General features: G+C 40.8%; 1 protein-coding gene across 12 annotated transcripts in view; it reads right to left on the minus strand.

The window, feature by feature from the left end:
- Positions 1-27,558, minus strand: part of TNIK (TRAF2 and NCK interacting kinase) — a 385,411-nt gene that overhangs the window by 344,044 nt on the left and 13,809 nt on the right. The window contains exon 1 of one of the 12 annotated variants that reach the window (XM_047730444.1): positions 14,190-14,360. The exons of 10 other annotated variants lie outside the window; for them this stretch is intronic. In XM_047730444.1, coding sequence (XP_047586400.1) covers positions 14,190-14,207 — 18 coding nt within the window. In that variant the 5' untranslated portion in view covers positions 14,208-14,360. Of the gene's footprint in view, positions 1-2,781; positions 2,800-14,189; positions 14,361-27,558 lie in introns of those variants that run through there. One more of the 12 variants, XM_047730453.1, reaches the window with a different exon arrangement.

A 27,558-nucleotide genomic window follows, 5' to 3' on the forward strand; every position in this document is an offset into this window, starting at 1 on the left:
GCCCCACTGGATCAGACTTGCACACATGTAGACACTCACTCCCACAGGACATCATCATCTAAGTGCTGGGAGATAAAGCCACTGGTCAACTGTGCTGGTTAGCTATTTACAGTGCTTCCATTGCAGTGCGGGTCACCAAGGTTGGAGAAGTGATTCGAAAGAAAGAATACAAGAGTTTTCTTTGATCGCTAACAATCATCAAATTTACATATTTACTGCATGTGTTTTAAAAAGTCTTCTGGGTGTAAGAAACAAATAACAACAACAACAACAACAACAAAAAACACCACTAGTAACTTCATGGAGATGCAATAGGCTGAACTTCAAATTTTGATCATTGTAAGATCACCCTCATCTTCCCGTACTGGTCCTCCAAGTGCAAATGAATGGATACCTAGTCAGTTACTGGACAAACAGATTTTCAGGACGTTAGCAATGTAAACCTGAGCATGAGTTCCTCTTGTGAATATTCATTTAGATAAGCCTCCTAACTTCAGGTTATTTTAAATTAGACCCAGAAATCAATCCTACTAATACGAGACAATATCTCCATATAAAACTGCTCATTAAAGCCAGGCAAGAGAGAAGTAACTCCTGGAAAGGCCAACTGAGTAATTACACCAAAGCTTACCTCCACCAGTGACTCATTAATGAATATCTCTGGCATTCTAGGCCCTAGAAGAACACACAAAGGACAAGGCAAGGAGTTTTCAGTTTTTGATGACTATTAAGTCCTGTGGGAGTTGGTTCTTTGAATCCTTTGTCTTCCCCCTTCCTGATAACTGCAACCAAGTAGGTGGCTTTCTTGCCCTGCTTCTCTGGTTTTATAACCGCCTATTTCAAATGTGCTGAGTGACTTCTTCGGAACTCTCAAACCATCAATTACTTGAGTTCATCCTTGCCCCACACAGTCAAAATAAGGTAGAGCAACTCCAATAACTCTTCAGTGCAGGGAAAGGCAGCTCTTCCCTGGTGGGGACCAGGCGAGGGGGACGATGAGGCAACATCACGTCCTTCTTGCTTCACCCACGTCAGATGGCCAGAGTAGAGCATGGAAAACCAGCTCATGGTGACTGGGACGGGCATGGAGGAGAGGGTGGGTAGTAGCAACATGGAAACCCAGTTAAGAAAATCCCGGGGAAGAGGAGATAATTAGAGATTTCCGATCAATACACACACTGGAATGAGTTTTCAAAGACGTTCTCTTTCTGTGTATGCGAGAACTCCAGCCTTTTTCTGAGTACTAGAAAAGGTATGGCCAACAGAAGGATTTGGCATAGAAAATAAGAAGAAAATTAATCCTGAAAGAGCTATTCATCGAGCCCTTTTAATATGCCAGGTGGATACTACAACTAATCCCACTTCACACTTGAGGAACATGGGGCACAAACTATACCTTTAATAACCTGCCCAGGAGCACTTAGCAACCCAGGGGGCAGAGCTGGCCAGCAGTTAAGGTCATACTCTTAACTACCACTAGTACCAAAGAAGAAACGGGGTTTATCTGACTAGACAAGGCTAGTTTCTAATCCTAACTCCACCATTACTGTGCTAATTATGTGACTTTAATTGTTAACCTCTCTGATCCTCAGTTTCCCCACCAACAAAAGGGAGATACCACTTCATTCTTCCAAATGCTGTGAATTCCCAGAACATAGTTGGTTTTCAATAAATGATAGCTATTTTTATTAAGCAGGCCAGAGGGAAAATGGTCCAGTTAACAAAAATAAACCACAAAAACGAGAAGGAAACCTGGAAGCGTTAAGAACATGAACACCCCATGCGGAGCTCCTCAGGAAAACTATACCTTGGGGAGGGCTCCCTCTCTACAGCCTTGAGCCTCTCCTCACACGTAGACTGGACATGATCTTAAGAGAGCATGTATAGTCTGTGTTCACAACTCAAGGAATTTATACAGATTTTCCTTTTCCTTTGACTTATTGATACATAAATATATAATATACAACATACAAAAAGATGCTTTTACTCCTAACCAACTTTTTCCAACTCCAACAGTTCCTTACATCTGATTCTAAATTAAGTCCTCTTCAGACACAGCTCTGGTTAAATCTCACTGGCTTCAGAGCCATTGAGGGAACGTTAATGCTAATAGAACAAAATCCAGTCCCTGCGGTCTGGCCTCCTCTACCTCAACAGCAGAGAGTCAGGCTTCCATTCAAACCCTTTCTCCCCTCATGCCTCATCTGGAACTCCCCGTCAAGGAAGGACAAGGCCCCTTCAGCCCGCGTGTCCCTGGACATGGATAGCTTGCTCGTTCCCCTCTGTCTCTTTGCCCTGTTTCCCTTACAACCAGCTCCTCTCCTCTTTTCCTGTTCAAATCCCTTCCACCTTTGAACGCCCCACTACAGGGCGTCCTCTTCCAACAAAACTCCTGATATGGGTGGAATGTTTGAGCCTCCCCTAAAACCTGTATGTTGACATTCTAACCCCCAAGGTGACAGTAGTAGGAAGTGGGCCTTTGGGAAGTGATTACATCATGGGAGTGAGCCTCATTAATGGGATTAGTGCCCTTCTTTTTTAAAGGAGCCCAAAGAGCTTCCTTGCCCCTTTCACCATGTGAAGATGCTATAAGTCTGTGACCCAGAAAAGGGCCCTTACCCAACCATGTCAGCATCCTGACTTCAGAGTAATAAATTTCTGTTGTTTATAAGCTGCCCAGCCTATAATACTTCGTTATAGCAGCCCAAACAGACTCAGACACGCATCCCGTAAGCAGTCCAGCCCCCAGTAAATCATTCCCTTCTTCCTCTAAATTCCTACCATGTATTAGCCTTTCTTCTCTCCATCGCATGTATGCATGGTTCCGTATTGGTATGTAACTTCCCTCGGAGACAACTCTTCTCTCTCCAATGATACCGTAAGCAACTTGAAAGAACATATATGATTTAGAATGTAGGTTTGTAGGCAGGAAATCCAAAGTCAGACCCCAGCTCTGCAATTTTCTAGCTATTTGACCTTGAGCAAGCTATTGAACCTCTCTAAATGGTATTTTCCTCTCCCGTAAAATAGGATAATAATATTACTTACCACCTCTGATTTGAGGGAGGGTTCATGCAGGTACATGTAAGTGCTTAATAATGTCAGCTATAATTATTACCAACACCCATTTTTCATACACTTTCCTGCCCCCCACAGCACCAACTAGCTAATCTATTGATCAACCTACCTTCCCTTCCTTTCATCTTTCCATTTACCTGTGTAAGACACTCAATGACTCTTTGCCTACTGCCTAATTTAGATGCACCCATCCTTCTCACAATTCCATTTCTCCCAGAAGCACAAAGCTGTTTCCAGCTTATTAATCTGGCATTGAAACTCAAGAAGATGCTCCAGACAGGATCTCACATAGAGCACGCTGATTTCCAGGAGGCTGAAATGGGAGTGAAAAGTGGTCATTTCCTTCATTCAGATATGCTGGTTTGAAGAACAGCTGAATAATTCATTACCTCCTTTAAAGTGCATTGATCAGATTCTACTCTTTGAGAAGCATTTTACCTTGAAGTAAACTATTTTTCATTCTCCTTTCAAATGAGAGGTAGATAACAGACTGCCTCTATTTAACGAAACTATAATAAAGGTCTAAATGATAATAGTCCCTTAGACTTGCAGAGTGTATCACAGTTGATAAAGCACACTCGTATCTGTCATCCCATTCCATCCTTCCAGCTACCCCATCACACAACCAGAGGGCTTCTCTCAGTGTGATAAATAGGAATGCTCAGGAATGTTCAAGAGCTTTCCCACATGCTAGTTTGCTGGCTCAAGTCTTCCAACTCCTGATTCAGTCCTCCCTTCACAGCACTACGGGACTCAAAACTATCTGCACATCTTTACAAAGAGATACCCACTTGGAAAGAATGGAAACCATGGCTAACTTATCCTTCGGTTCAAGTACTTGTGTTACCACCTTGGAGATTATGAATGCAAAGCAAGAATGTCAAATGGTATTTAATGCAGTTCGATACAACATGAGGCTAAGTGGAAGACCTCAGTGGAAAGTCTATTTTCCTAGCCATTGTCAGGGCCTTTCATACTTGTTTTCCTAGCAGTAACACAGGAGTATAGAGTCCAGCCTCCAGGGATTTCCTGTTACGATATTCAGGGTGGACCACAACGGGCTACTCTTTCCATATCTGGTGCTCTACCAGGCCCCCCTCACTCACTGCCCTCCAGCAGCCCAACCAGCAACCTGGCTCACCCTCAGACATAGTCTGTTCTATCTGAACACCTGGGCCATTCAGGGGCTAGTCCCACCTGCAGCGTGCTCCCTGAACTCATTCACAACTTTGCCCAGTCACCTCAGAGAGGCTTTCTGCCCACCTCATCTCATTCCTGTTCCCCCCATATACACCCCCAGTCACCACTTCCCTGCCGCTCCATCACGGTACTTCTCACTACCTGACGTTTTACAACCTTTTCATCTCTCTGTTTATGACCAGTCTCCCCACTAGAATGTAAGCCCGGCGAGGGCAGGGCTTTAAAGAGCTCACGGCTACAACACCAGTACTTAAAATCAGGCCTGACCACAGGAAACTCCCAATAAATACTTGTTGAATAAGGGAATACAGCCCACACATTTCCCAGTTTAGAATCTCTACTTCTTCCAGTGTGAAAAGATCCTTACAGATGAAACTGAAAGAACAAAAACAAATCTTGCAACTAGGACAAAAGCAAAGAAAATTAGTCCCATGGAAGGAACTCGGAACATATGGGCAGAAACCCTGGGACCAGAGCAACCACGACTGTAACTAGGTGACATCACTAAAGCAGTTGGTTAAGAACAGACTGATGACCAAAACTCCTCTCCCATCCCAACCAACTGGTGTCTCATGACCTCAGGTAAGTCCATCAAATGCCTCAGGCTGTTCCTTCTGCAAAGATGTCCAAGTTGTTTTATGGATTGTGCATGTATGGCAGTAACTTGCACTCAGCATGTGGGAGGAGCCCACATGTGATGTCACCATCACACCCTTCTGTCTGAGGTGATAACCACGCAACGTCATCATGAAGTATTCTTGCTGAAAATATTTAACCTGAAGGTAATAACGAGAGAATCATCACATGCCCAGAATGTGGGATATCCTACAGGGCAACCGGCCAGGAATCCAAAAAAGTTAATGTCAGGAAGGGGAGCTAAAAAAAAAAAAAAAAAAAAAAGACAGGACTAGATTAAACAAACAAACAAATAAAAATAAATCAATATAAATCAATAACTAGGTTGGATCCCAGGGATGGGAAAACAGCTATAAAATTAAGAAACCAGAAAAACTGAATACAGACTGCATAGCTTACAAAAGCCCCATCAGCTATACCCATTTACTCCATATTATTGAAAGCCAAGACCCAATTTGTCATTAGTCACCCCTACAGGGAATCATTCTGCATTTTCCGCCGACATCATATCCTCCAGTTGCATACGTCTGGTCACAATAAAATCTATATCCCGAGTTCAACAGGGCTTAGCCTCCACGGAGCATCTTTAATGCTAACTGGAGGAGACAGATTTTGTAAATCCTTATTTACAAGATGATTATGAAAACTCTATTTCCTAAGCCTGCCTTTTGCATTTCTACTATTCTTTCTATATAGCTGGCTACCCCTTCTCTCTCCCTTTGCAGCAGGGGGAGGGTGCTTAGTAACGTTTATTAAAGTTCTTATAAAATCCTACTTCAGCCACTAAATTGTAAATTCCTTGAGAGTAGAAATGATACCTCTTTATTCTTTGCATTCCTGGTGGCAAACACAAGGTCTCACATAGAGTACACAGCTCATAAGTTGTTGCTGAATTCTAAAAGTCATTATACTTTAATTTAGAACACGTAATGACTCTTTATTGGCTTGAATTTTTAAATGACCCTGACTCTGTACAACAAAATGGACCAAGAAACTAATACATTTCCCAGGTTTTGCAACTTTTATTCAATTACCAAGGCTCTTAAACATCTCATGAAATGTTTAACAATAAAGCTATTCTTCACATCTCAAGAAATATTTTGAAGAAATTGGAAAATCAAGACATTCTTTCCAGGTATAAAGAAAAATTCAGTAAGTGATTCAGTAAGTCAGTATCACACCTTCTTTCAAAATGAGATGGCATGAAGAGCATTTAGTAAGATCTTCTGAATACCCTTATCTCTATCCAGTAGAAAAAGGCATGTTTCACCCAAATAACCCTCACATCGTGATTTCCCCACCTTTCTGCATCTCTGTCAACCACGTCTTCACTCACTCTCTTCAATGTGAAATTTTACATTTGCTTATTTCTTTAGTACTTACTGAATTGATGCCTGTAATGGGGAAGGTATTCTAACATTTAAAAATCATTTAACTGGGCGCCTGGGTGGCTCAGTGGGTTAAGCCGCTGCTTTCGGCTCAGGTCATGATCCCAGGTCCTGGGTTCAAGCCCCGCATCGGGCTTTCTGCTCAGCGGGGAGCCTGCTTCCTCCTCTCTCTCTGCCTGCCTCTCTGCCTGCTTGTGATTTCTCTCTGTCAAATAAATAAAAATCTTTAAAAATAAAAAAATAAATAAATAATAAAAATCATTTAACTTTCTGCTTTTCAGCTCACACCTTGCTTTTTTAATTTCCATTTCCATTTGTGAATCTTGACATTTGTCAATGTCCCGGATCATCGGGCTCTGAGACATTCACAGTCTACCTTACGGAAATCAGACTGCCTGGTGCACTTCAACGATCACATTTCTTTTACACTTGCTGACACTCTTTCATGACAATCTCTGAGACCAATACCTCCATGGGAGCCTCAGGTTGTCTTGCAAAACAAGCTCTCTCTAAGGCCACGGAGCATATCCCGAAGAATTACCATGACCTAGTTCTAGAATGTCACTCTACATAGATTTCAGCCAGCGGCAAACAATATACGAAGCATCTTTACTGGGCGCCTGGGTGGCTCAGTGGGTTAAGCCGCTGCCTTCGGCTCAGGTCATGATCTCAGGGTCCTGGGATCGAGTCCCGCATCAGGCTCTCTGCTCAGCAGGGAGCCTGCTTCCCTCTCTCTCTCTCTCTCTGCCTGCCTCTCTGTCTACTTGTGATCTCTCTCTCTGTCAAATAAATAAATAAATAAATCTTTAAAAAAAAAACAAAAAACGAAGCATCTTTACTTTAGCAACTGAGCCCCATTTCTAAGAACCACTCCCTCTTTGGGAGGTTAACCAGAGGAAGTCAACCCCTTGGAGAAAAAGAGACCATGTGTTTGGTCCCCATCCCACTACCTGGCTGCACCATCCAAGACGTGTGTCTGTCTCTGAGCTTTAGTTTCCCTGTCTTTAAAATAAAGCAGTTATACTAGGTCAACACTCACTTGCCTTCCACTTCTAAGATTCTGTAATTCCACTGAGTGTTCCTATGTGGGACAGAAGACAAACAGGATTATCAAATTGAAAAAAAAAAAAAAAAGGCATAAACTTTTGGGTAGCTCTTCTGTATTTTGCTACCTCAAAGTATGGTGGGCACTTGGACAGCTTCCACAAGGATCTATAAAATCTCAGAGATTACAACATGGCCCAAACCAAAGCAACAGCAGTTGCCTTCTTCGATCTCTACCCAAGAGAAATAAAAACATGTGTCCACAGAAGACTTGCACACAAATGTTCACAGCAGCATTATTCATATTAACCAAAAAATGAAAATAACAAAAGTGTCCATCAACTAATGAATGGATTAAAAAAAAAAATGGCACATCCATACAATGGTACATTATTCAAAAAAACTGGAATATTCCTAACCGCCACAACATGGATGACTCTTGCAACTATTAGGCTGAGCAAGAGAAGCCAGTCACACGTGTTATGCAAGCCGATTTCTATGAAATGTCTATTATAGGCAAATCTATAAATACAGAAAGTAAATTAATGGTTGCCTAAGGCAGAAGGGGGAGAGAGTTGAAGGGAAATAAGAAATAACTGCTAATAAGTAAAAAGTTTCTTTTGGGGTGATGAAACTATTCTAAACTTGATTGTGATAACGCTTTGCACGACTCTGTGAATACACTAAAATCCACTGAATTACACACTTCAAATGGATGAACTGTACAGTATGTGAATTACATCTCGACAAAACGTTTTTTTTTTTTAATTTATGTCCCGGGGCACCTGGGTGGCTTAGTCCCTTAAGAGTCTACCTTCAGCTCAGGTCATGATCCCAGGGTACTGGGATCGAGCCCCACATCAGGTTCCTTGCTCAGCGGAAAACCTGCTTCTCCCTTTCCCTCTCACTCTGCCTGTTGCTCTCTCTGCTTGTGCTCACTCTCTCTCTCTCACTCTCTCTCTCTCTCGCTATCTCTCTCTCCGTCAAAAGAATAAATAAAATATTTTTTAAAAAAATTAATGTCCCAGATTTTGGCCTAAGGATAAAGAAAACACTTTCAAAGGAAGCCCTGGGTTCAGATCCCGATGCTCCCCTCAAGAGCTGTGTGATCTTGAGCCAGTCTCTTAACCGTTTCCCTAACCCGTGGAGTGGGAAGGTCACTGAAATCTCCCCACCCGCTGGTGAGGATTAAATGAGATAACGTACAATGTCCAAGATTTACTAAGCATTTCATAAATGATGGCTGTTGTTGATGTCCTTATGATATCACCAATGGAAAACCCAGCTATCTGTTTTTTGAAACGAATTGATTCAAAGCTCAGGCACTGAATTTAATCGCAAGTTTACTGCAGGTTGTGCTCAAGTGGAAACACTTCTTTCTTCATTCTCTGACAACAGAAATCAGTGTCACTAACTCATAAACTGGCTAGTCTGTCAGCGTGTTTTGACTCAAGAAGAAGCAGGTCAGTAAAATCAAAATGGCTTTTAGCATAGATAGCTCCAAAGGAGAATGACAACAAATTTCCAGGTACTCAAAATATTTCAATGACTTGTGCCCAGAACGGTCCTCCATGACTACCTTGTTCATGCCTGACTTGGGAAGAGCTCTAGTTCAACCACGATGTAGTAAGTGCTGGCGAGATAGGTCTCATGCTGGCTTTTGGGGGTGCATAGAAGGAACAGACCTGGCCTCTGCCTCTGGGGCTTTTGTATTCTAGCATTCAGTCTTAAATTCCTGTTAAAATTTACTTTCACCTTAATTTTGCCACAATGCCAGCTCTCTATATGAAAAACAATAAATCTGCTCAGTCCATGAAAGGAGATAGTCAAGAAGAGTAGCAACACTCAAGGTGGTGCTCACGTCTCTGGGCATTTCTGAGGCTCAGCTCCCCTCAGAGCCCAGAGCACAGAACTCTAGAGGCACCCCGAGCTGAGAGGTCAGAGTTCTGGTCCTAGCTCCACCACTGCGCAGCCGTGAGTCTAAACTACTTCAGCCCTTGGTGCTTCTGTTTCCATCACTAAAATAGGCAAGGCCTAGCCTAGACATTTAATTAAATTTCTCCATCACTTAGGACCGAAAAATGCTTACACTCGTTGCACATAAATTTTTCCCAGCTTTACTGATACAAGTGACATAGAACATTGTGTAAGTTTAAGGTGGACAACATAACAATTTGATTATATGTAAAATTGAGAAATGGCAATAAAGTTATTTAACATATCCATCTCTATTTGCACATAGAGTGTGAATGACAGAGACAGTTCTCAGTACAAATTAATAAATTGATACAATGTTCCATACAAGATGCAGATCACACACCCCCCATCCCGTACCTACCCACCTGCGCGCACATGCACCCACACACACACACAATCCAAGACACATAAAGTGAGGTCCCTGGCAGAAGTGACCCATTATGGTAAATTCACCCATCTGAGAAGTGTCCTCCAGGGAGACAGCCTACCAACCTATCCTCTAGAAAATATACTTTTCTTTCCACGGCCTTTGTATGGTACTGCATGTAAAGTAATGCTATGGTTCAACTTTGATGCATATTTTTCCTCTGAGGTTATACTATTATCGGCCTTTTAGGTATCCATGATTGTACACCACCAATACACACACACATTTATACATAGGTATTCAGCTTCACAAACTGTTTCTAATTGGGCCGTTTACTTCTGTGAATTAGTAAACCAGACTGGAAACATGAATATGATTTTTAAAAACTAGCTAAGTGGTGTTTGCTCTAACTCAATAATTTAGTGTTTTTTTAACTCTACTTTCTCAAAACACCTTTTGTTTTACTACTTTTTTAAGAACTGCTATCAGAAAATGGGAAAATAAACTTATTTTGGCAATTATACAGTCATCGAACATTAACATAGGATTGGGAAAAATGGGGGAAGGGGACTTACAAAATGAACAAGTCATGGGAATAAAAGGCACAGCAAAGAGAATATAGTCAATGGCATTGTAATAGCATTGTATGGGGACAGATGGTAGTTACACTTGTGGTGAGCATAGCATAGCATAACATAAGGTATAAACTTGTGGAATCATTATGTTGTACACCTGAAACTAATGTATTATTGTGTGTCAGCTATACTAAAAAAAAAAAAATCTAACATGTATAGAAGTTGTACTATGCACTCAAATACAAAGATGAAGAAATAATATGGGGCCCTAGTTAGCCTTAGCACTTTAAAGTGTCCAGTGAGGACATAGTAAAAAAAAAAAAAAAAATTAAGTTTTAAAAATTATTTTCAGCTTCATTGAAATATAATTCACATATAACACTGTGTAAGTTTAAGGCATACTTAATGTCAATTTGATACACTTACATACTGTAAATGATGACTGCTGTAGCATTAGCTAACACCTCCATCCAAGTCAAATAATTACCATTTCTTTTTCGAGGTAAGAACATTCAAGATCTACTCTCTTAACAATTTTCAAGTATATAATACATTATTGCTAACTATAAGCACAGTGCTGTGCATTTGTTCCCAGAACTTACTCATTTTCTCAGTGGAAGTCTATACCCTTTAACCAACATCTCCTTTCCCCCAGCCCTGGCCCCTGAAAAAAAATTTTTTTAATCAACTAAATTAATTCTCCTTATTGATATAAAAAAAAGAGTGAGTTCTCATTAATGTTCTAATACCTCCCAGATGGGTCAACTGAGCAGCTGAAATCTTCGGGACCTTAAAATCGTCCTCTGCACAAATGAGAAGGCAGAACAAAAGGTCTATCACATTCCTTCTCCAGTGAAAATATGTGCTTCCGGTTGTCATTTTAAGCAAGGTTGAACTTTCCCTCAGTTTTTATAAGGTTCCAGGGCTAAAGCTAAAGATATTTTAGTCAATGTGCAAATCAGTCAATGTGTAGCACTGTGTCAATATGTGAATAGTTACTTATTGTTATATAAACCTATACCCAAGTTACTAAATAGAGGAAATGACTACATTCACCTAGACCATTTAAAACCAAATTCTTTACATTAAAAAATAATCTGAATTCATATTGGTATATTAAGCACTCCCATTCAAGTTACACATGATTAATTTGTGTGCTTCAGAAAAAAAGCAATGAAATCAATACCTATTTTTAATATTCATATATTAATTTCAAAAACCACAATTTAAGCAACCCACCAAATATTAAAACATGGGTATGCAAACTAATAATTCTTCTCAGATATTTGTTATAGTAATGTTATAAATAGTAACACTAATTCACACTAACATAAATGCCAACTTTTTAGCACCTCTTTGGCTAAAATGAGAAGTATGCATAATTTGACTATCTACCAATTCTTATTTTAAGAAATTATATTTATCACTCATGCTATATATTTATTACCCATACCTACATAGTGTTTATCCTAAATTCTATGCAGAAGACAACCTATGGCTATTTTTTCCCATATTTAAAGAAAAGGTTTAATATGAACAATATGGGTTCTAATTAATCAAAAAAAAAAAGGAAGAAATAACAGCAACATGAATGTAAAGTGCACAATTTTTTTCCAACATCAAAGTCATCTTGGAATACATACAAAACTATTTTAAGCAGGAATGAGTTTTAGTCAGGTCTACCTTGCTTCAAATCTCTGCCCATTTTGACTGGAGCTCAATCCGCTCTAGACCCTTCTAATCCTCCTCCCCCTCTTAGTAGCTGACCATTACCCCTTCTCAGCACACCCTGCCATGTTAACCCTTCCCTGCTTTCCTTATAAGGCACAGACTCCTCAACTCCAGCCACAGGTACCAGTGACTGAGAAGGGGCAGAGGTTAAGGTCACTGGATTTGGAGAAGGCAATGAGCAGCAAAAGCCAGGTGTGGAATGGCCTTCTATCTGGGCCAATAATTAAGTCAAGAATGACGAAGACAGGTGCAGCCACTAGGGAAAACAGTATGGAGGTTTCTCAGAAAAATTAAAACTAGAACTACCCTATGATCCAGCAATTCCATTTCTGGGTATTTATCCAAAAAGAATGAAAGAGGGACACCTGGGTGGCTCAGTTGGTTAAGCATCTGCCTTTGTTCGACTCAGGTCATGATCCCAGGGTCCTGGGATGGAGCCCCAGCATGGGGAAAATCTCTGCTCAGCGGGGAGCTTGCTTCTCCTTCTCCCTCTGCCCCTCCCCCTACTTGTGCTCACTCTGTCAAACAAATAAAATCTTTAAAAAAAAAAAAAGAACGAAAGAAAACACTAACTTAAAAAGATTTTGCACCCCCATGTTCACTGCAAGAGTACTTACAGTAGATCAAGATACAGAAACAGCTTAAATGGGTGCATGAGAAAAATCCTCCCTGATTTCTAGCATTAATCCATCTGCTTTGATCCCCTTTCCTTAATCAAGTATAGTAGAGGGCCTCCATAATCTAAGAGTAGGGACCAGTTGACTAAGCTAGTGAAAGCTTATAAACCTTCCCATTACTCAGCTTCCTTAGCTGTAAAATGGAAAGGAACGAACGTCCACGGTTCAAAGCAGTTGTAAGACTTAACTACGATACCAGATTACAGTAGCCGCCACAGAGCCAGGTGCTTAACATCTAGTAGCGATTACTGTTACCCTCTAAGGCCTGTCTCCCTCAATGACCAAGCACACTTTCTCTCACATTAATTAAAGACTCCATTTACAGCCCACTTCCGAGAGCCCTTCTAGCCCTGGGAATGCAGCCATGAACCAAACCAAGGGAAAACCTTGCCCTTATGGGGTTTACAGCCTAGCAGGTAGAGAGAGATGGGCAATAAATAAAACAGAGAAGTAAATTATATAGTGTGAGAAGATGCTAAGTTCTACGGAGTTGTAATTTATGAAAGCATGTCCTGGGAGGCCTCACTTAAAGATGACATGTGTGTAAGCAAAGACCTGAAGGAAGCAAGTGGCCAAGCAGATGTCGGGAGCTGAGTGGTCCTCAGAGGGCCAAGGTAGGAGCTTTCTGGACCGTCTGAGGAAGAGCAAAAAGGCTGGTGTGGCTAAAGCCTGTGAACGGGGCAAGAACAGTAGATGAAGGCAGAACAATGAGGGGAAGAGGGCAGGAGGGGGGCAGATCAGGCCTGACAGGGCCTTGAAGGCCATTAAAAGAAATTCACCATTTACTCTGAGTGAGTAGAAGCGTAGGAGACCCTGGTAAAAATCTGTACAGTGGCATAATCCAACTGAACCTTTGTTAGGATCACTCTGAACACCTTTGAGGACAGGCTCAAGGTCAAGGAAGGATGAGGAAGACCAGTAAGGAGACTATTTCAGTAATTCAGGACAAAGATTATAGTGGCTGGTTGATATCAATAAAGGTGAGAAGTCGTTGGACCCTGGATCTATTTTTGAAGGGAATGTAATACCCAAAGGATTTTCTGATGGATCCAATGTGCGCTGCAGGAAAAGGGAGGGGCCAATGATGACTCTCAAGGATTTTGTCTCCAGCAACTAGAAGAACCCAGTGGTCCTCTATTGGGCCATGCCTTTATCTCTCCTGGACCATTGCTTCCTGCCCACTAACAGCCCAAAGGTCTTCCTTGATCTAAGAAGAGAAAAGAAAGCGTATCAGCTTTCTGCTGTCCTAATCTCTCCAAATGCTTGACACTAAATTTCCTTACAAAATTTCTCTGGAACCACTGCCTTTACCTCCTAGCCCCTACAACAGACACCTCCCCCTCCCTTTCAAAGAACAATCCTGCAGGGCCATGAGGACATTCCAATCATCCAGACCAGCCTCTGGAATTCTCTACTGTAGTGTACCCTTCTTGCTACACTGTAGCATTTGGCACAGCCTAAATACCTCCTTCCTCAAATTCTGGCTTTGGTGGGAAGATCCAGTTTCCTGACTTACTGTAACGACTGTGATCATTCCTTCCACCGTCTCCTTTCTCCTTCACTCTCCCCTTCATTTCTGCTCTCCAGTATCACATCCTCTAAATTCCTCCGTGTCCCTCTGAAGCTCGCAGCCATTCTGACTGTTCCCTACATGGGGTCCCTAGCCGCAGGCTCAGCGTCTGCAACATTGTTGATTGCACAAGTAAGCGAATCAATCCGTCCATCAATCACCACGTCTCTATTTAGTTCTCACCTGTTTCCCAGGCTCCTGCTCTGTTATTGCAGCCATGAGCTGCACATTCCTGCTAAGTTCTCTGAGGCTAAAGGAAACACTCTGTCTTAACGACGCCTCCACAAAGTGACCGGCTTCACGCTGAATACCGTATTTATTTTATATTTAAGGATGCAACGATCCCTGTATGAAAAACTTTTATTTCCTCAAGACTGAGATTTCTGCACGAGCCTCCCTTGTGCCCTCTTCAATTCTTTTTACAATGCTACCCACTTAATTTTCTAAAACATTAGTTTGATCATGCCATTCATTTAATCAATAATTTATTTTTGATTTATTATCTCTACATTGCCTTCAGCAGTTGAGAGACAGAGGGAGACAATCAAGAGAGACAGAGAGAGAGAAGGAAAGAAAAAAAGGAAGGAAGGAGAGAGAGCAAGAGAATATTAGCTAGGCTTGATTCTATGCTTGTTTTGTTTTTTCTGTTCTCTTAAGTAAATTTTCTTCTTTTTTGCCCTCCCCCCTCCACCCCCCACCTTGCACACCAGTTTTATTCCAAGCTGTTCCTCAGGACTGCTTTTTAGATATATTTTCTCCTCCTAAATTCTGACATATTCTATCTAGCCCCTTGACTAGCCAAAGTATAATACAAGCCCTTCACTATATACTAGATTTTTAAAAGTCTCGTCTGTATCAACCTCTCCAATCTTAGTCCCTTCAAATGTCCGCCAAAAACCCTTTCCTCCCTTCAGAATGGTCTCTGCATCCCTCCGACAAGCCTTACACACCGCTGCTCTCATAGTTCCCTGCCTGGTTGTTTTCTCCAGCTTCTCTTGGTACCCTGTACTACTCCTCAGTGTCCCGCTCAAATCCTATGCTGCCCAGGTGCTGTATACACACATCCCAGGCAAGAGCGGCTTACAGCATTCCTGCCTTAGAATTTACTGTGCTTGCCACTCCTGTGTCATTGATGACACCGGTTCTCAATGTGGGGCCCTGGGACCACCAGCATCAGCAGCACTTAGCTAAAATGCAAATGATTATGTGTGCCAGCCCTACTGAATTCGAGTCTCCAGAGGCAGAGGCCAGCCATCTCTGATTCAACAAACTCTCCAGGAAAAGCTAATGTGCACCGAAGTTTGAGAACCACTGACTTATAATAAAAAATATATATATGTATATAATAAAATACTGCCTTACAATGTTTTATCTTGCCCACCAAAAAATATGCAGAATGCCAAGAGCAGCAGCTAACGTATAGCTGTCCCTCCAGAAACTTGAGTTTTGTGACACTGTTTTCAGTAGTGGCATTGCATTAAATATTAAGTGAATTTTGCCCCGAGCCCCTAATTTTGGGGGGGGGGGGAAATTACAAGAGACAACAAAAGTACTCTAATTTTCAATATGACCCAAGAAAATAAATTAAGATTATTTTAATCAGAAGTTTAAGCTTTTTAATACTAGGGAACATAAAGTTAAATGCTTTTATCTAGTACTCAATAATTTAATATTAAGTAAAAAAGAGAATCTTCTTTCTGTTTCCTATATCTTTCAGCTTTGGAAAAACAGTTTTGAAATTTTGAGGTTGTACCTTAATCACGAATACAGGAGAAGGTACCTAAATAAAAATCCCTGCGACAAGATTAGGCCTTATTTTAAACAATTTGTCTGTTATAGAAGACAAAAAGTCAAACCAAGTCAAGCTGAACATCCTGGTTTAATATTATGCTTTCAGGAAATTCTGTAATAATGAGCCACACTTAGGTACAGCCTACTTGGTTCCACTCTTCAGACAATCATGTTTAAGAAAGAATTAATTAAAAGGCCCAAAATGAAAAATTTTGCATCCTGGATAAAACGGAAATCATTACTAGCACTAAAAATAATTATAGTATATATATTTTATATATGTTACATAGAGTATATAATAGTACATATATTATATATATACTATAATAAATATATATTACATATATATTTTTATGTATACTATAATTATTTTTAGTGTTAGTATAATTATATATTATAAAATAATTATTATATATATAGTATATTATTCCCTATATTGATTAACTTTTTTCATGTTTAACGTGGAAAGGACACAGTGGTAGCTATACTAGGTCTTAGCATATTTTTGTATACTTAGCCTCTTTGTGGCGTTTTATTGACAAAATGTCCAGGGTTCCAAATCAGTACATTTTTTTTAATATAATTATTTTTAAAAAACAGAAAGACTGGAAAAGACTATGCCAAACTAATGAAAAGAGTTACCTCTGGTATCACATAATTTTTTTATTTCTTACTTTGTAATAACAATTTTTCTTTCAATGAGCATATATTAACTTTCAAAATCTGGAGGAAAAAAGTTTTAAGAACATATTTTAGTTTTATGTAAGTAATAGCAAAATAGCTCATTTCTTAATTTAGGAGAAGTGTGTGTGTATGTGTGTGTGTGTTTCACAACTCATTTAAAACAACAGCTCTATAAGGTAAAGTCATTATTCACATTTTGCAGAAAAGAAAACCGAGTCACAGAGAAATTAAACACATTGCACATAGGACTCTAACATGCGCGGAATGACATTAAAGTTCACTAAAGTCGCCTACTGGGAAGCTGCCATCCAGAATGAAACTTCCATCTTGCCTTTTGGCAAATCCCAAGACCCATTCATTACTTCCTTTTGAGAATGTAGAAACAGAAACAGAACTGCAAAAACAACAGACCTGTAACATTGGGTCATTATCCCATTTCTCTCATTTGTATCATGTCTTGATGACTCAAAAGGAAACATACAACAATTTGAGAACACACCTTCATGGTGTCCTCCAAAGGGGGAACTGCAGGAGGAGACCACCTCCTTAAGACCGAAACAAACAGCTAAAAAGAAAGAAAAGACTGAGAGGAGAACAGAAATGAGAAAGTTTGCCCATACACACACACACACACACACACACACAGAAGCCTAAAATTTCATGGCAAAAGTGTAGGCAGTAAATAACAGAACGGATACTGTGGAAAATAATACCCATACTGTGAAAGACAAACAGGAAACACTACCAGCAGCAATTTAAAGGACAGATGTAAAAATAAATACAGGAAAGGTGACATACAAGAACCATAGGGGACAGAGATCCAAATCAAGCACATAGATATTTCACAGGATGAAATTCAACAGGAAGGAATAGAATTTTTTTAAAAATAGTAAGGATATGGGGCGCCTGGATGGCTCAGTGGGTTCTCTGCCTTCGGCTCAGGTCATAATCTCAGGGTTCTGGGATCTAGCCCCTCATCGGGCTCTCTGCTCAGCAGGAAGCCTGCTTCCCCCCTCTCTCTCTGCCTGCCTCTTTGCCTACTTGTGATCTCTCTTTCTCTCTGTCAAATAAATAAATAAATAATCTTTGAAAAATAGTAAGGTATTACAAATAAACATATGTGAACCAAAACCGCTCCCAGGAGCAAAAGCCCACAGAGTTCTAAGCCAAATAGCTGAAGACAGATCCCACCTGCGCCCAAAAAAGTAATTCCTAATTTTTTTCAAAATCCATATAACTAACCAGGCAGAAAATCAGGCTAACTACAAAGTACTAGCACCAAACCTCTCTTTCACAATATTAAACACCACAAGCCAATGAACCATCCACAAACGTTGATGAGGAAAGAGTGATGATAAAGTAACTGTGTTCCCCAATTATTATTCACCAAAAAAAGGCAAACAAAAAATTTGAAGCTAGGCAAGAACACATAAAATATGACTAACACGTAATATTCATAAAAATGAAATATGTATTCCAGCTAATTGAAAGATGAATCAAAAATAGAGAACTCAAAAATAGAATAAGAGCAAAAAAATTTTTTTAAATAGAAGAGCAAAAAGAAAATTAAAAAAAATAGAATAAGAGCAAAAAACAGCCAATTTAGTATAACTAATTTAATGCTAAACACAAAAAGTATCCCTGAAAAATAATGTACTGTTTTTAATATCTTCAAATTTTAATTTAACTTTTAATCTTTTGTAAAAATAAGTATATAATATTAAGTTGAGATCAGATAACATAACACATATATCCAATCTATAATGTCAGATTGAATTAAACACTGGAAAGAGTAGGAGAAGCATGGGATCAAGGTAGGGAAATAAAATTTCACTCTGTTACACAACGGGGACATTAAAGGCTCCCATTTGACTATTAATTTGCATAACTTGAGAACTACAGGATTAAATACATATTTAGATTGCATTTTGGAAAAAATTCGATATAGAAAAACAAAAGACACTAGGAAGATGGGATTTGTATAAAGACAGACAAACATATCATAAATATAACTAATCACTAAAACCAAATGATTTAAACTCTCCCTCTGAAAGAAAACCCTCAGATTAGGTCCAAAAATAAAATCTTATTCATGGTACATACTTCTATCAAATCCTAAAACTAATACAATGTCAAATATATTTCATTAAAAAACAAACAAAAAAAACACCAAAATTATACCATGTATATGCTTTTTTATAGCAAAATAAATCTAGACAGTCTAGAAATTAAAAGAAAATCAAAACTATCAAGCAAGCATAAAGGAACACTCTTAAAAAAACAAAAATAATTTCTTCAGGAAAGCACTGAGTAATGTACAGAATTGTTGAATCACTATTTGGACAATGGAAACATATGCTAACTATTCTGGAATTCAAATAAAAAGTAATTTAAAATAAAAATAATAATTAATAATAATTTCTAAGAAAAGCCATTACCTGGAACAGAGTGTTTTTGTATTTATAAAAATTATAATTTACTATGAAATTGTAAACCTTAAAACTTTTGTACAACAAATGATACAGTAAGACATAGATGATGCACACAAATGACAGAAACACAAATCATACCAGGAGACTGGGAAGCTATTTTTGTCTGATCATTCTTTCAGATGAAATTTAGAATCATTCTGTAAAATCCTAAAACAAATTCTTGCTTGATACTTTTATTAGAACCACATGTTAATATATGAAGAATAAACACCCTTACATTACTAAGTTTCCCTATCCAGGAACACAGGATATCTTTGCATTTATTCAAGTCTTCAGTATATCCTTTGTTAAGATTTAAATTTTTCTTCATATAAGTCCTACAGAAATCTTGTTAAATTTATTCCTAGAAGTTTTATATTTTTTGATATTATTGTAAAGATATCATTTTTCAAATACATTTTCTAATTGCTTATTTTGGTTCACTAATAAGAATGCTATTGGTTTGGGTATACTTATTTTATATCCAGCCATATTGCTCTATTTTTTTCAATTGATTCTCCTAAGTTTATTAGCTGGAAATAATGAAAACATCATTGTCTTGTATTATACTAAAAAAGTATTATACTAATACTTGTAATTCTTATTTCTTCAGTCTTGTCTTATTTCAACAGCTAAAAGTTCCAGAAGGGTATGTATTATTGTTGGTCCTTATCTTAAGCCTGACATCTTTGTATGATACCTGATTTTAAAAAGGAATGTACCAGACAGTCCCTGACTTATGATGATTTGACTTACAATTTCTCTACTTTAAAGATGGTGTGAAAAATATGCATTCAGTAGAAACCATACTTAGAATTTGCATTTCAATCTCTTTCTGGGCTATCGATATGCAGTACAATACTCTCTCATGATGCTGGGCAGTCTCACTAAGCAGTAGCTCCCACTCAGCCACACAGCCATGAGGGTAAACAATCAATACACTTACAAACTTTCTGTATCTATACAACTAGTCTGTTTTTCATTTTCAGTGCAGCATTCAATCAGTTACATGAAATATTCAACACTTTATTATAAAATTGGACTTTGCGTTAGATGATTTTGTCCAACTATAGGCTGACACAAGTATTCTGAGCATGGGTAAGGTAGGCTAGCCTAAACTAGGATGTTCAGCAGTGTATTTTTGACTTATGATATTCCCAACTCACAATGGGTTTATTGGGTCATAACTCCATTGTAAGTCAAGAAAGATCTGTGTATCACTTAGATGTTTACAAGTGTTATCACTTAGATGTTTACAAGTGCCAATAAAAGAAGACACAATTACGGTGGCTTAAAAAATGAGGAAATTGTTAGCTAATGTAATATGAATTCTGGAGTCAGGACAGTTCTAGGGTTGATTAATCCAGCTACTCAACAATAATGTAGGGATCTAAATCGGCTTTTCTGTGGTTCTCCAGGCTTTCCCTTCATGATTGTCAGATGGCTGCAGCACAGCTAAGCATCATGATCTTACGCACACTAGCTAAGTCTAGAAAGTCTCATTTTTAAAAACTTTCTTGTAAAAGTGAGGGTACCCTTCCCACGAACCCCCCTGATTCCTTCATCAGCCCAATTGACTTGCTTAAACTCATCAACATCAACAAAAAGAATGGAATCTAATCCTTAATCCAGTCCACCTCCTCTGTGCTGGGGCCAAGGCGGTAGGGGGGAGGGAGGCGGGTGTCCACGTCCTCTGAGAATGTGAGAAGGGTAAATATTAACACAAATTCAGAGCACTGACATCAAGAAAGAAGATGGGAATGGCTCATAGGTAGTTAACCAACAGTACCACCACACAGAGAACCTCTGGTGTTTGGAAAGTAGGGATGACGTGAGCTGTTGGTTTTAGACACATTCTCTATCAAGTTTAGAAAGAATCCCCCTATTCTTAGTTTAATAAGAGTAATTGGAATGGGGCACCGGCTGGCGCAGTCGGTAGAGCATACAACTCTTGACCTCAGGGTCATAAATTCAAGCCCCCCATTGGGTGTAGCTTACTTTAAAAAAGGGGGGGGGGGTGTGCCTGGGTGGTTCAGTTAGTTAAGCATCAACTCTTGATTTTGGCTCAGTTTGTGATCTCAGGGTTGTGAGGTAGGGCCCCACGTTGGGCTCTGTGCTGGGCATGGAGCCTGTGTAAGATTCTCTCTCCCTCTCTGTCCATCCCACCTCTCCAGATAAATAAATAAATTTTTTTTAAATAGTTGATTTTTTGGGGGGGAGCAGGGAGGTTAAATCAAGAATGACAGCTAAATTTTACCAATGCCCTTTGCCATCTGTTGAAATGATCCCAGGGTTAACATCCTTTGGCCTACTGATGTGTTGCATTGTATTAACAGATTTCCCAAGACGGAAACAAAAGTGCTTAAAAGGCATTTTCTGCTTTCAGTTCCATACTGGTTTGCAATATTTAGGCTTCCTTATACAAAGCAGGACACATACACTCCTGCTTATTAATAAACAACACTTCATATATGATCCCATGTGAAAAAGATTGAAGAGGCAAAGACTAGAGTTAGGGGGTGGCAAGTGGAAGAGAAAGAGATAACAATCCAGGCACGGAATAATTCAGCTTGTTGTGGGGTAAGGACGGCAGGGCAGAAAAGATGTAAAGGCTACTTCTAAGAAACAACTCACACTTCATCCATGTCAGTATCTGGCACCAAGGGCAGCTCCCAACACAGAACCAGTGAAAATTGCTTTAAGTTATTTCAGCCCCGTGAAACATCCCGCTCGCCATCTTGGTCTACTTCCCCCACCTCTCTCTCCCCTATATAGCTGGCTTCTACCAAACTCTGTTTTTATGTCTGCCTCTACCACTACTCTTGGAGCTCCCTGAAGGCACAGCCTATATACATTATAAGCCTACATACACCCAATCGTTTGCACGGCCCCAGATTGACAGTGGGCTCACCAGTTGTTTAAACAAAGCGATGTTGGTGTTGAACGTGTTGAAAATTTTATCACGCATTTGCAATACGACAAATGCTGTCCTAAATACTTTACATAAAAGATGTTTAATTCCTGCAATATCCCCATGTCTTACTATTATCTCCATGTTACAGGTGTCGAAAAAACCTAAAGAATTTACATAACTTGCCCCAAGTTGCAAAGCTTTTAAGATATAGTGCCAGAGCCCAAATGCAGAATCTGACCCCAAAGATAACCTCTAAGCCAGTTCACTTCCTGTAACTCCAAAAACAAATGAGATAAGCCACGAGCCCACAAGGAGCCTCAACTGTGTCATGGTCACTGCCCATATAGGTTACTCTCCACGGAACTGCCAAAAATGTTCCGGCTGACTTCACTGCCAAAGTGGCACCTGGAGAATCCTGACCAGAGCCTGGAGGCCGTCACCATTCATTTCCACCCCCTGATTTTAGAAGGACTGAGAACAGGTGGAAGAGTTGAACATTTCAGCACAAATCCCCATCAGAATAGGCATCGTGTCCACCGTTGTCATCCTGTCCCCGCCGACACTCTTCCAGAGCCCACGGCTCATTTCCCCCCGAGGCTTGCCAAGAATTGCACCACACCTCCAAAAGAATGAAATCAAGTGTGACTGTATCTGTGCCCGCTCCCCTCTTTCTTATTACCACCCTAAAGCCTTAAAACGCTTAGAATCTATAATTCTATATTTACAGCAGGAATTTCTATTCATTATTACCTGAAAAGGAAGAGTCGATTTAATACACTTGATTCCAAAGATTCTATCCAACGAAGCCAGAGTCCATTACAGTCATATCAGCTAATTACTGGAAAGTGCAACCGTCTGCATTTGTTGAAGAAAAAAGTATCCAAGCTTAGCAGGTTATAACCAGTGAAGAACACGGAGACACGATGATCGCCTTTGTCACTGAATTGCATTCTTCAGAGATGATGAAAAATCTCCCCGTTCACCTCGTTCTGTTCCCAGAATGCCAGTTAACGGCCATGGGCCTTATCCCCCTACAGCTATAAAAAATGAACCACAAGAGCCAGTGACCACTCACTGAAGCTCTCAACAGCTAGAAGCTAAAAAGAAAACAAAGAAATAGACAAGTGTCAGCACACGTGGAGGTAAGGGGCTCTTTCCTTGTGCCCCCGAGACTCCGTTCTAGGCTAATTCCTGTGACTGTTTCTGAAATGCTCTGGGATTTACAGCTGCACCAGGTACTCAAGCCCCTAACCTCTGCAGAATGGCTGAGTCCTTCCTTCCGTCTCAGGCCAGCCCAGCACATGCGGAACTCCCTCCCACAGCAGTCAAGGAGGCCAGAGCGAGTCTGCGGCCAAGGTCAGCCTCCATCATTCCCAACTTCTATTACGTAACTGAAATCCATGTATCATCTGCGGCCACACCAACAGGAGATCCTTGAACTTCACCTGATGCCTCTGGATAAGGGACAGAGGACCTTTCTTTACAGACACCTCACAAAAGTAAACTTGGAAGGTTCCAGATGATTTCATTCAATAGATAGGAGTGCCTACAATTGTGCCATAAATGACAGGTGCTGAGGTAATCCAGGGGCTTGATAACCAGCCCTTTGGCTAGTTAGCCATCCGCACCATGACATAACATAATATCCTTGACCCTGCCTTCCCACTAGTCACTGGGGAAGCTGCCCCACAGGCAGTACCTTTTAGAGTTCACGGAACAAAAGTGGGAAAATACCGATGAATGTGCACCGTGACTTGATAACAATAAAAATTCACCCGTGTCTCAATTCACTGAGCCTGGCTTTATAAAGAGGTTTACAGTCTGCTCTGTTAATGAACCACTTTAACATCTGAGGGGAGATGGAAAAGCAATAACTACAGGCCATTTTGCCATCTCAGAGCCCCTTTCTGCTCCTTGCCATTAAAGTTTGTAGGACCCTGGAAGATTTCTAATCATGCCAACCTGAAGTCCCACAGTTGCCTGGGATGTGGGTTTTTCAATTTCTCGGGAGTCACCGTGCTTTGATGTCCCAATATCACAGTCCCTCCTCTCCAAGGCTGGAAACACACTAAATTGATAGCCAGGCCCCCATCCATGCACTGCATGGTGAGGCCGCAGGATACAAACAGAGTAACTCCAGAAGTGCACCCTACTCTGAACTATGTGTTAGGTGTTCTATAGAACACAGATGTAAACCAGACACTGTTCTTGTCCTTAGAAGTTTATAATTTAGGGGCGCCTGGGTGGCTCAGTGGGTTAAAGCCTCTGCTCAGGTCATAATCCCAGGCTCCTGGGATTGAATCCCTCATCAGGCTCCCTGCTCAGTGGGGAGCCCGCTTCTCCTTGTCCCTCTGCCCCTCCCTCCACATGTGCTCTCTCTCTCAAATAAATAAATGAAATCTTACAAAAGAATAGCACATACCACAAAATCTGACTGTGTTAATAAGACCAGCCTTTTTAAAAATAAGTAGCCCAGCGCTTCAGACATGGCAAGAGGTCACAGAGGATATTAGCTATTAATATTGGCATTATTATTAATAATAAGTAAACTATATTCCAGAACAGTGTCAGGTGCTCCCATGTGTCAGTGTGACCCAAAACTCAGCACCGTGACCACATCATGTTCTGGGAACTGTAAAGCCGAGGAGCAGATCTCTGCCCTAACCGAGGGCAGCCTGTGCAGCTTGCCGTCCAGCCCCTCCCTCAGCACCTGGCACACAAGCAGACCCCACAAGCAAAACATGGATTCAGTCTCCACTGTTTGGGGAACATAATACCCTGTCCTCCAGCTGTTCAGAGGGAAGGCCTCCCAACCTCACTGGGGCACACAGGACAAAACTGCTCCTTCCAGTCTTCCCGGGCATAATTTGACAGGTCTGTAGTTTGTCTCTGTCTCCGTTTTTATACGACCCAAGCCCATGTGAGCCTGGGGGGTGACCTCAGTGGTAACTGGCTCTGAGTCCCCACCCCATTCTGCTACTTCCACTAAGTTCCCAAGCCCCATTCCCTCCCCTCCTGACATTTCCCAAAGGGCGCTCTTGTGGCCACAGTGGCTCTTGCAACATCCAGCAACTTGTTCCTCCATGAGGAATGACCCTTTCAGTCCTCAGCTGTCACCCCCAGAGCTCAGCTCTTCCGCTGCCACCACGCTGGAGAATTCCTGTTATCAGGTAAGTGATCATAGCTCCCTGTAGCGTCTTGCCTTCCTCCAATCTCTCTGCAGACACCCAATGTCATTGAACCCGATGAGAAGTAGCAGAAGACGTGTCTAATTCCTCTGAGCAAAACTCTGAGAGGTGAATAGGTCTCACTACAGAGTTGGTGGGGCAAAGGTGGGGTCTGGGGCTCCCCAAGCAGGAGGAGCAACAGTACACACTTTTGCAGCTTGCACCCGGATTGTATCTCGTATTCGCCAAGGTGAGCTATCCAGGGCCCTAGCAGTGCCCCCAGCTCTCAGAAGGTGTTCCAGAGATGAACAGGAGGCCTCAGTCAGCTAGGGGGGCGTCAGCGACTACGGTGTATTATAGTTTCTTAAAATGCAGAACACTTACGTCCAAACTGAGAGTGGGTCACAGAGCTGCAAATCTGTGGGCCCAGGCTGGATTACTGAACTAGAATTTGCAAACTGAATTCCCTCTAGGTGTACGGTCTTCTGAACTAAGCCAGAACAGTGAACTTCAGCCTTGCAGTGCCCTTACCCTATAAGAAATATGTTCTATGCTGTAACTTAATACACATGTATATACAATAAATGCACAGTAATAGTTTTCTACTCTAGTCTAATTAATTTTTTTTAAAAGCCAATTGCAACCCATTAAACTCATCCCACAACTTGTTAAGCTTTGAAAGGCTCTGGAGAGGGAGGAGGGTGGAGATTGCTGATATTGTAAAAAAAAAAGTAGGGAATGGTGAGGCCATCAAAGGCGTTGCTAAATTAAGGAGTTTAGTCTTACGCTGTAAGTCATGAGAAGTCATACATTTCATTAATAAATAGAGGCAGATCAACAAAACACAGGACCTGCCCTGTGGAAATTACAGTTTCCTCTGGGGAGAGTGGTAGGGGAAGAGACAAAGAAATCATCTGTGAACCATTGGGATTGGAGAAGACTTCAAGGCAGGGGGAACAGCATACGGAATAGCAGAAGGGTGAGCAGACACATGGGAGAGAATGGAAAGCGGTTCAGTCAGGAATGGCTTCAGACTGGAATAGCTATTCTAGTCCTTTCTCTGGGAGGGGAGAGAAGTTCCCAGCCACCTTTTCTTAAAGGAAATTCCTACAATTACATTTATAAAATAGGAAACGTCCATAGAGTACAAGATGACATGAAGGTAAGTACAAGGCAGAAGACTGGACCAGACTTCCCGTCCCTCGAGGTCTTGAAGGGATGGTCTTCGTAGAGATACCAGAGCAGCCTGACAGGCGAGCCTGGCCTCATGGTGTACGGAGCTGGCATAGCTGTGAAGCAGTGTCTCAGGCACGAGGTATTTTAACAGGTTTCTCGAGGTGTAATTTACATACCACAAAATTCACTTGTGTCACCACCATCCAACCGGAGAACATATCCCGTCACCTCAAAAAGATCCCACATGCCTACACGCCTTCACTCTTCTGTCTTCATCCAGCCAACTACTAATCCACTCTCTGTCTCTACAGATCTGCCTTTTTGGACATTTCGTATAAATAGACTCATACACTATGTGATCTTTTGCGCTGGTTTCTTTCCCTGAGCATTCCATCCTCATCGCAGCACACATCAGCACTTGGGTCTTTCCCACTGCAAGAGAGTACCCCATTGTACTCCACCATATTTGGTTTACCTCTTCATTGGTAGCTAGACACTCGAGTTGTCTCCACTTTGGGCTATGATGAACATTCAGATTGCAAGTTTTTGCCTGGACATATGTTTGCCTGTCTCCTGGAGAGACATTCAGAAGTGAAATTGCTGAGTCATAGAGTAAACTTCTACTTAATTTTTTCAGAAACAGCCAAACTGTTTTCCAAAGTGGCTTATCCATTTTATAATCCCACCGGCAAAGTATGAGAGTTCCAGGGTATCCGCATTCTCAAAGATATTTTAAAATCAGATTTACGTTTACCATGGCATGAAGCATAGCACGAATACGGTTTTAACTAGCCGTTCTGGGAACTGTGAGATTCCCATGGCCTCATAATGTATTCACATTCCAAATTTCACTTAAAATTAGAAAAGAAATGATCAGAGATGGCCATTTGAACCATGCTTGAAATCACTTAATAAACAGTCACAGAAAATTTGACCAAACTATTTGTCGAATGGGGAGTTATCAGGGAACCAAGCATGACAAACGAGAATGGGCTTTTGCACACTAAACAGAGTCTCTGCAGAGACAAAATCCTAATTGTGAATCCTGCAAACAAGCAGCAACTTACAGAAGGCAGGAACCCAGAAAGAAGGTCATGGAACTATTGCTTTAA

The sequence above is a fragment of the Lutra lutra genome, chromosome 1 (genome assembly GCF_902655055.1).
Source record: "Lutra lutra chromosome 1, mLutLut1.2, whole genome shotgun sequence".
NCBI classification, from domain to species: domain Eukaryota; kingdom Metazoa; phylum Chordata; class Mammalia; order Carnivora; family Mustelidae; genus Lutra; species Lutra lutra.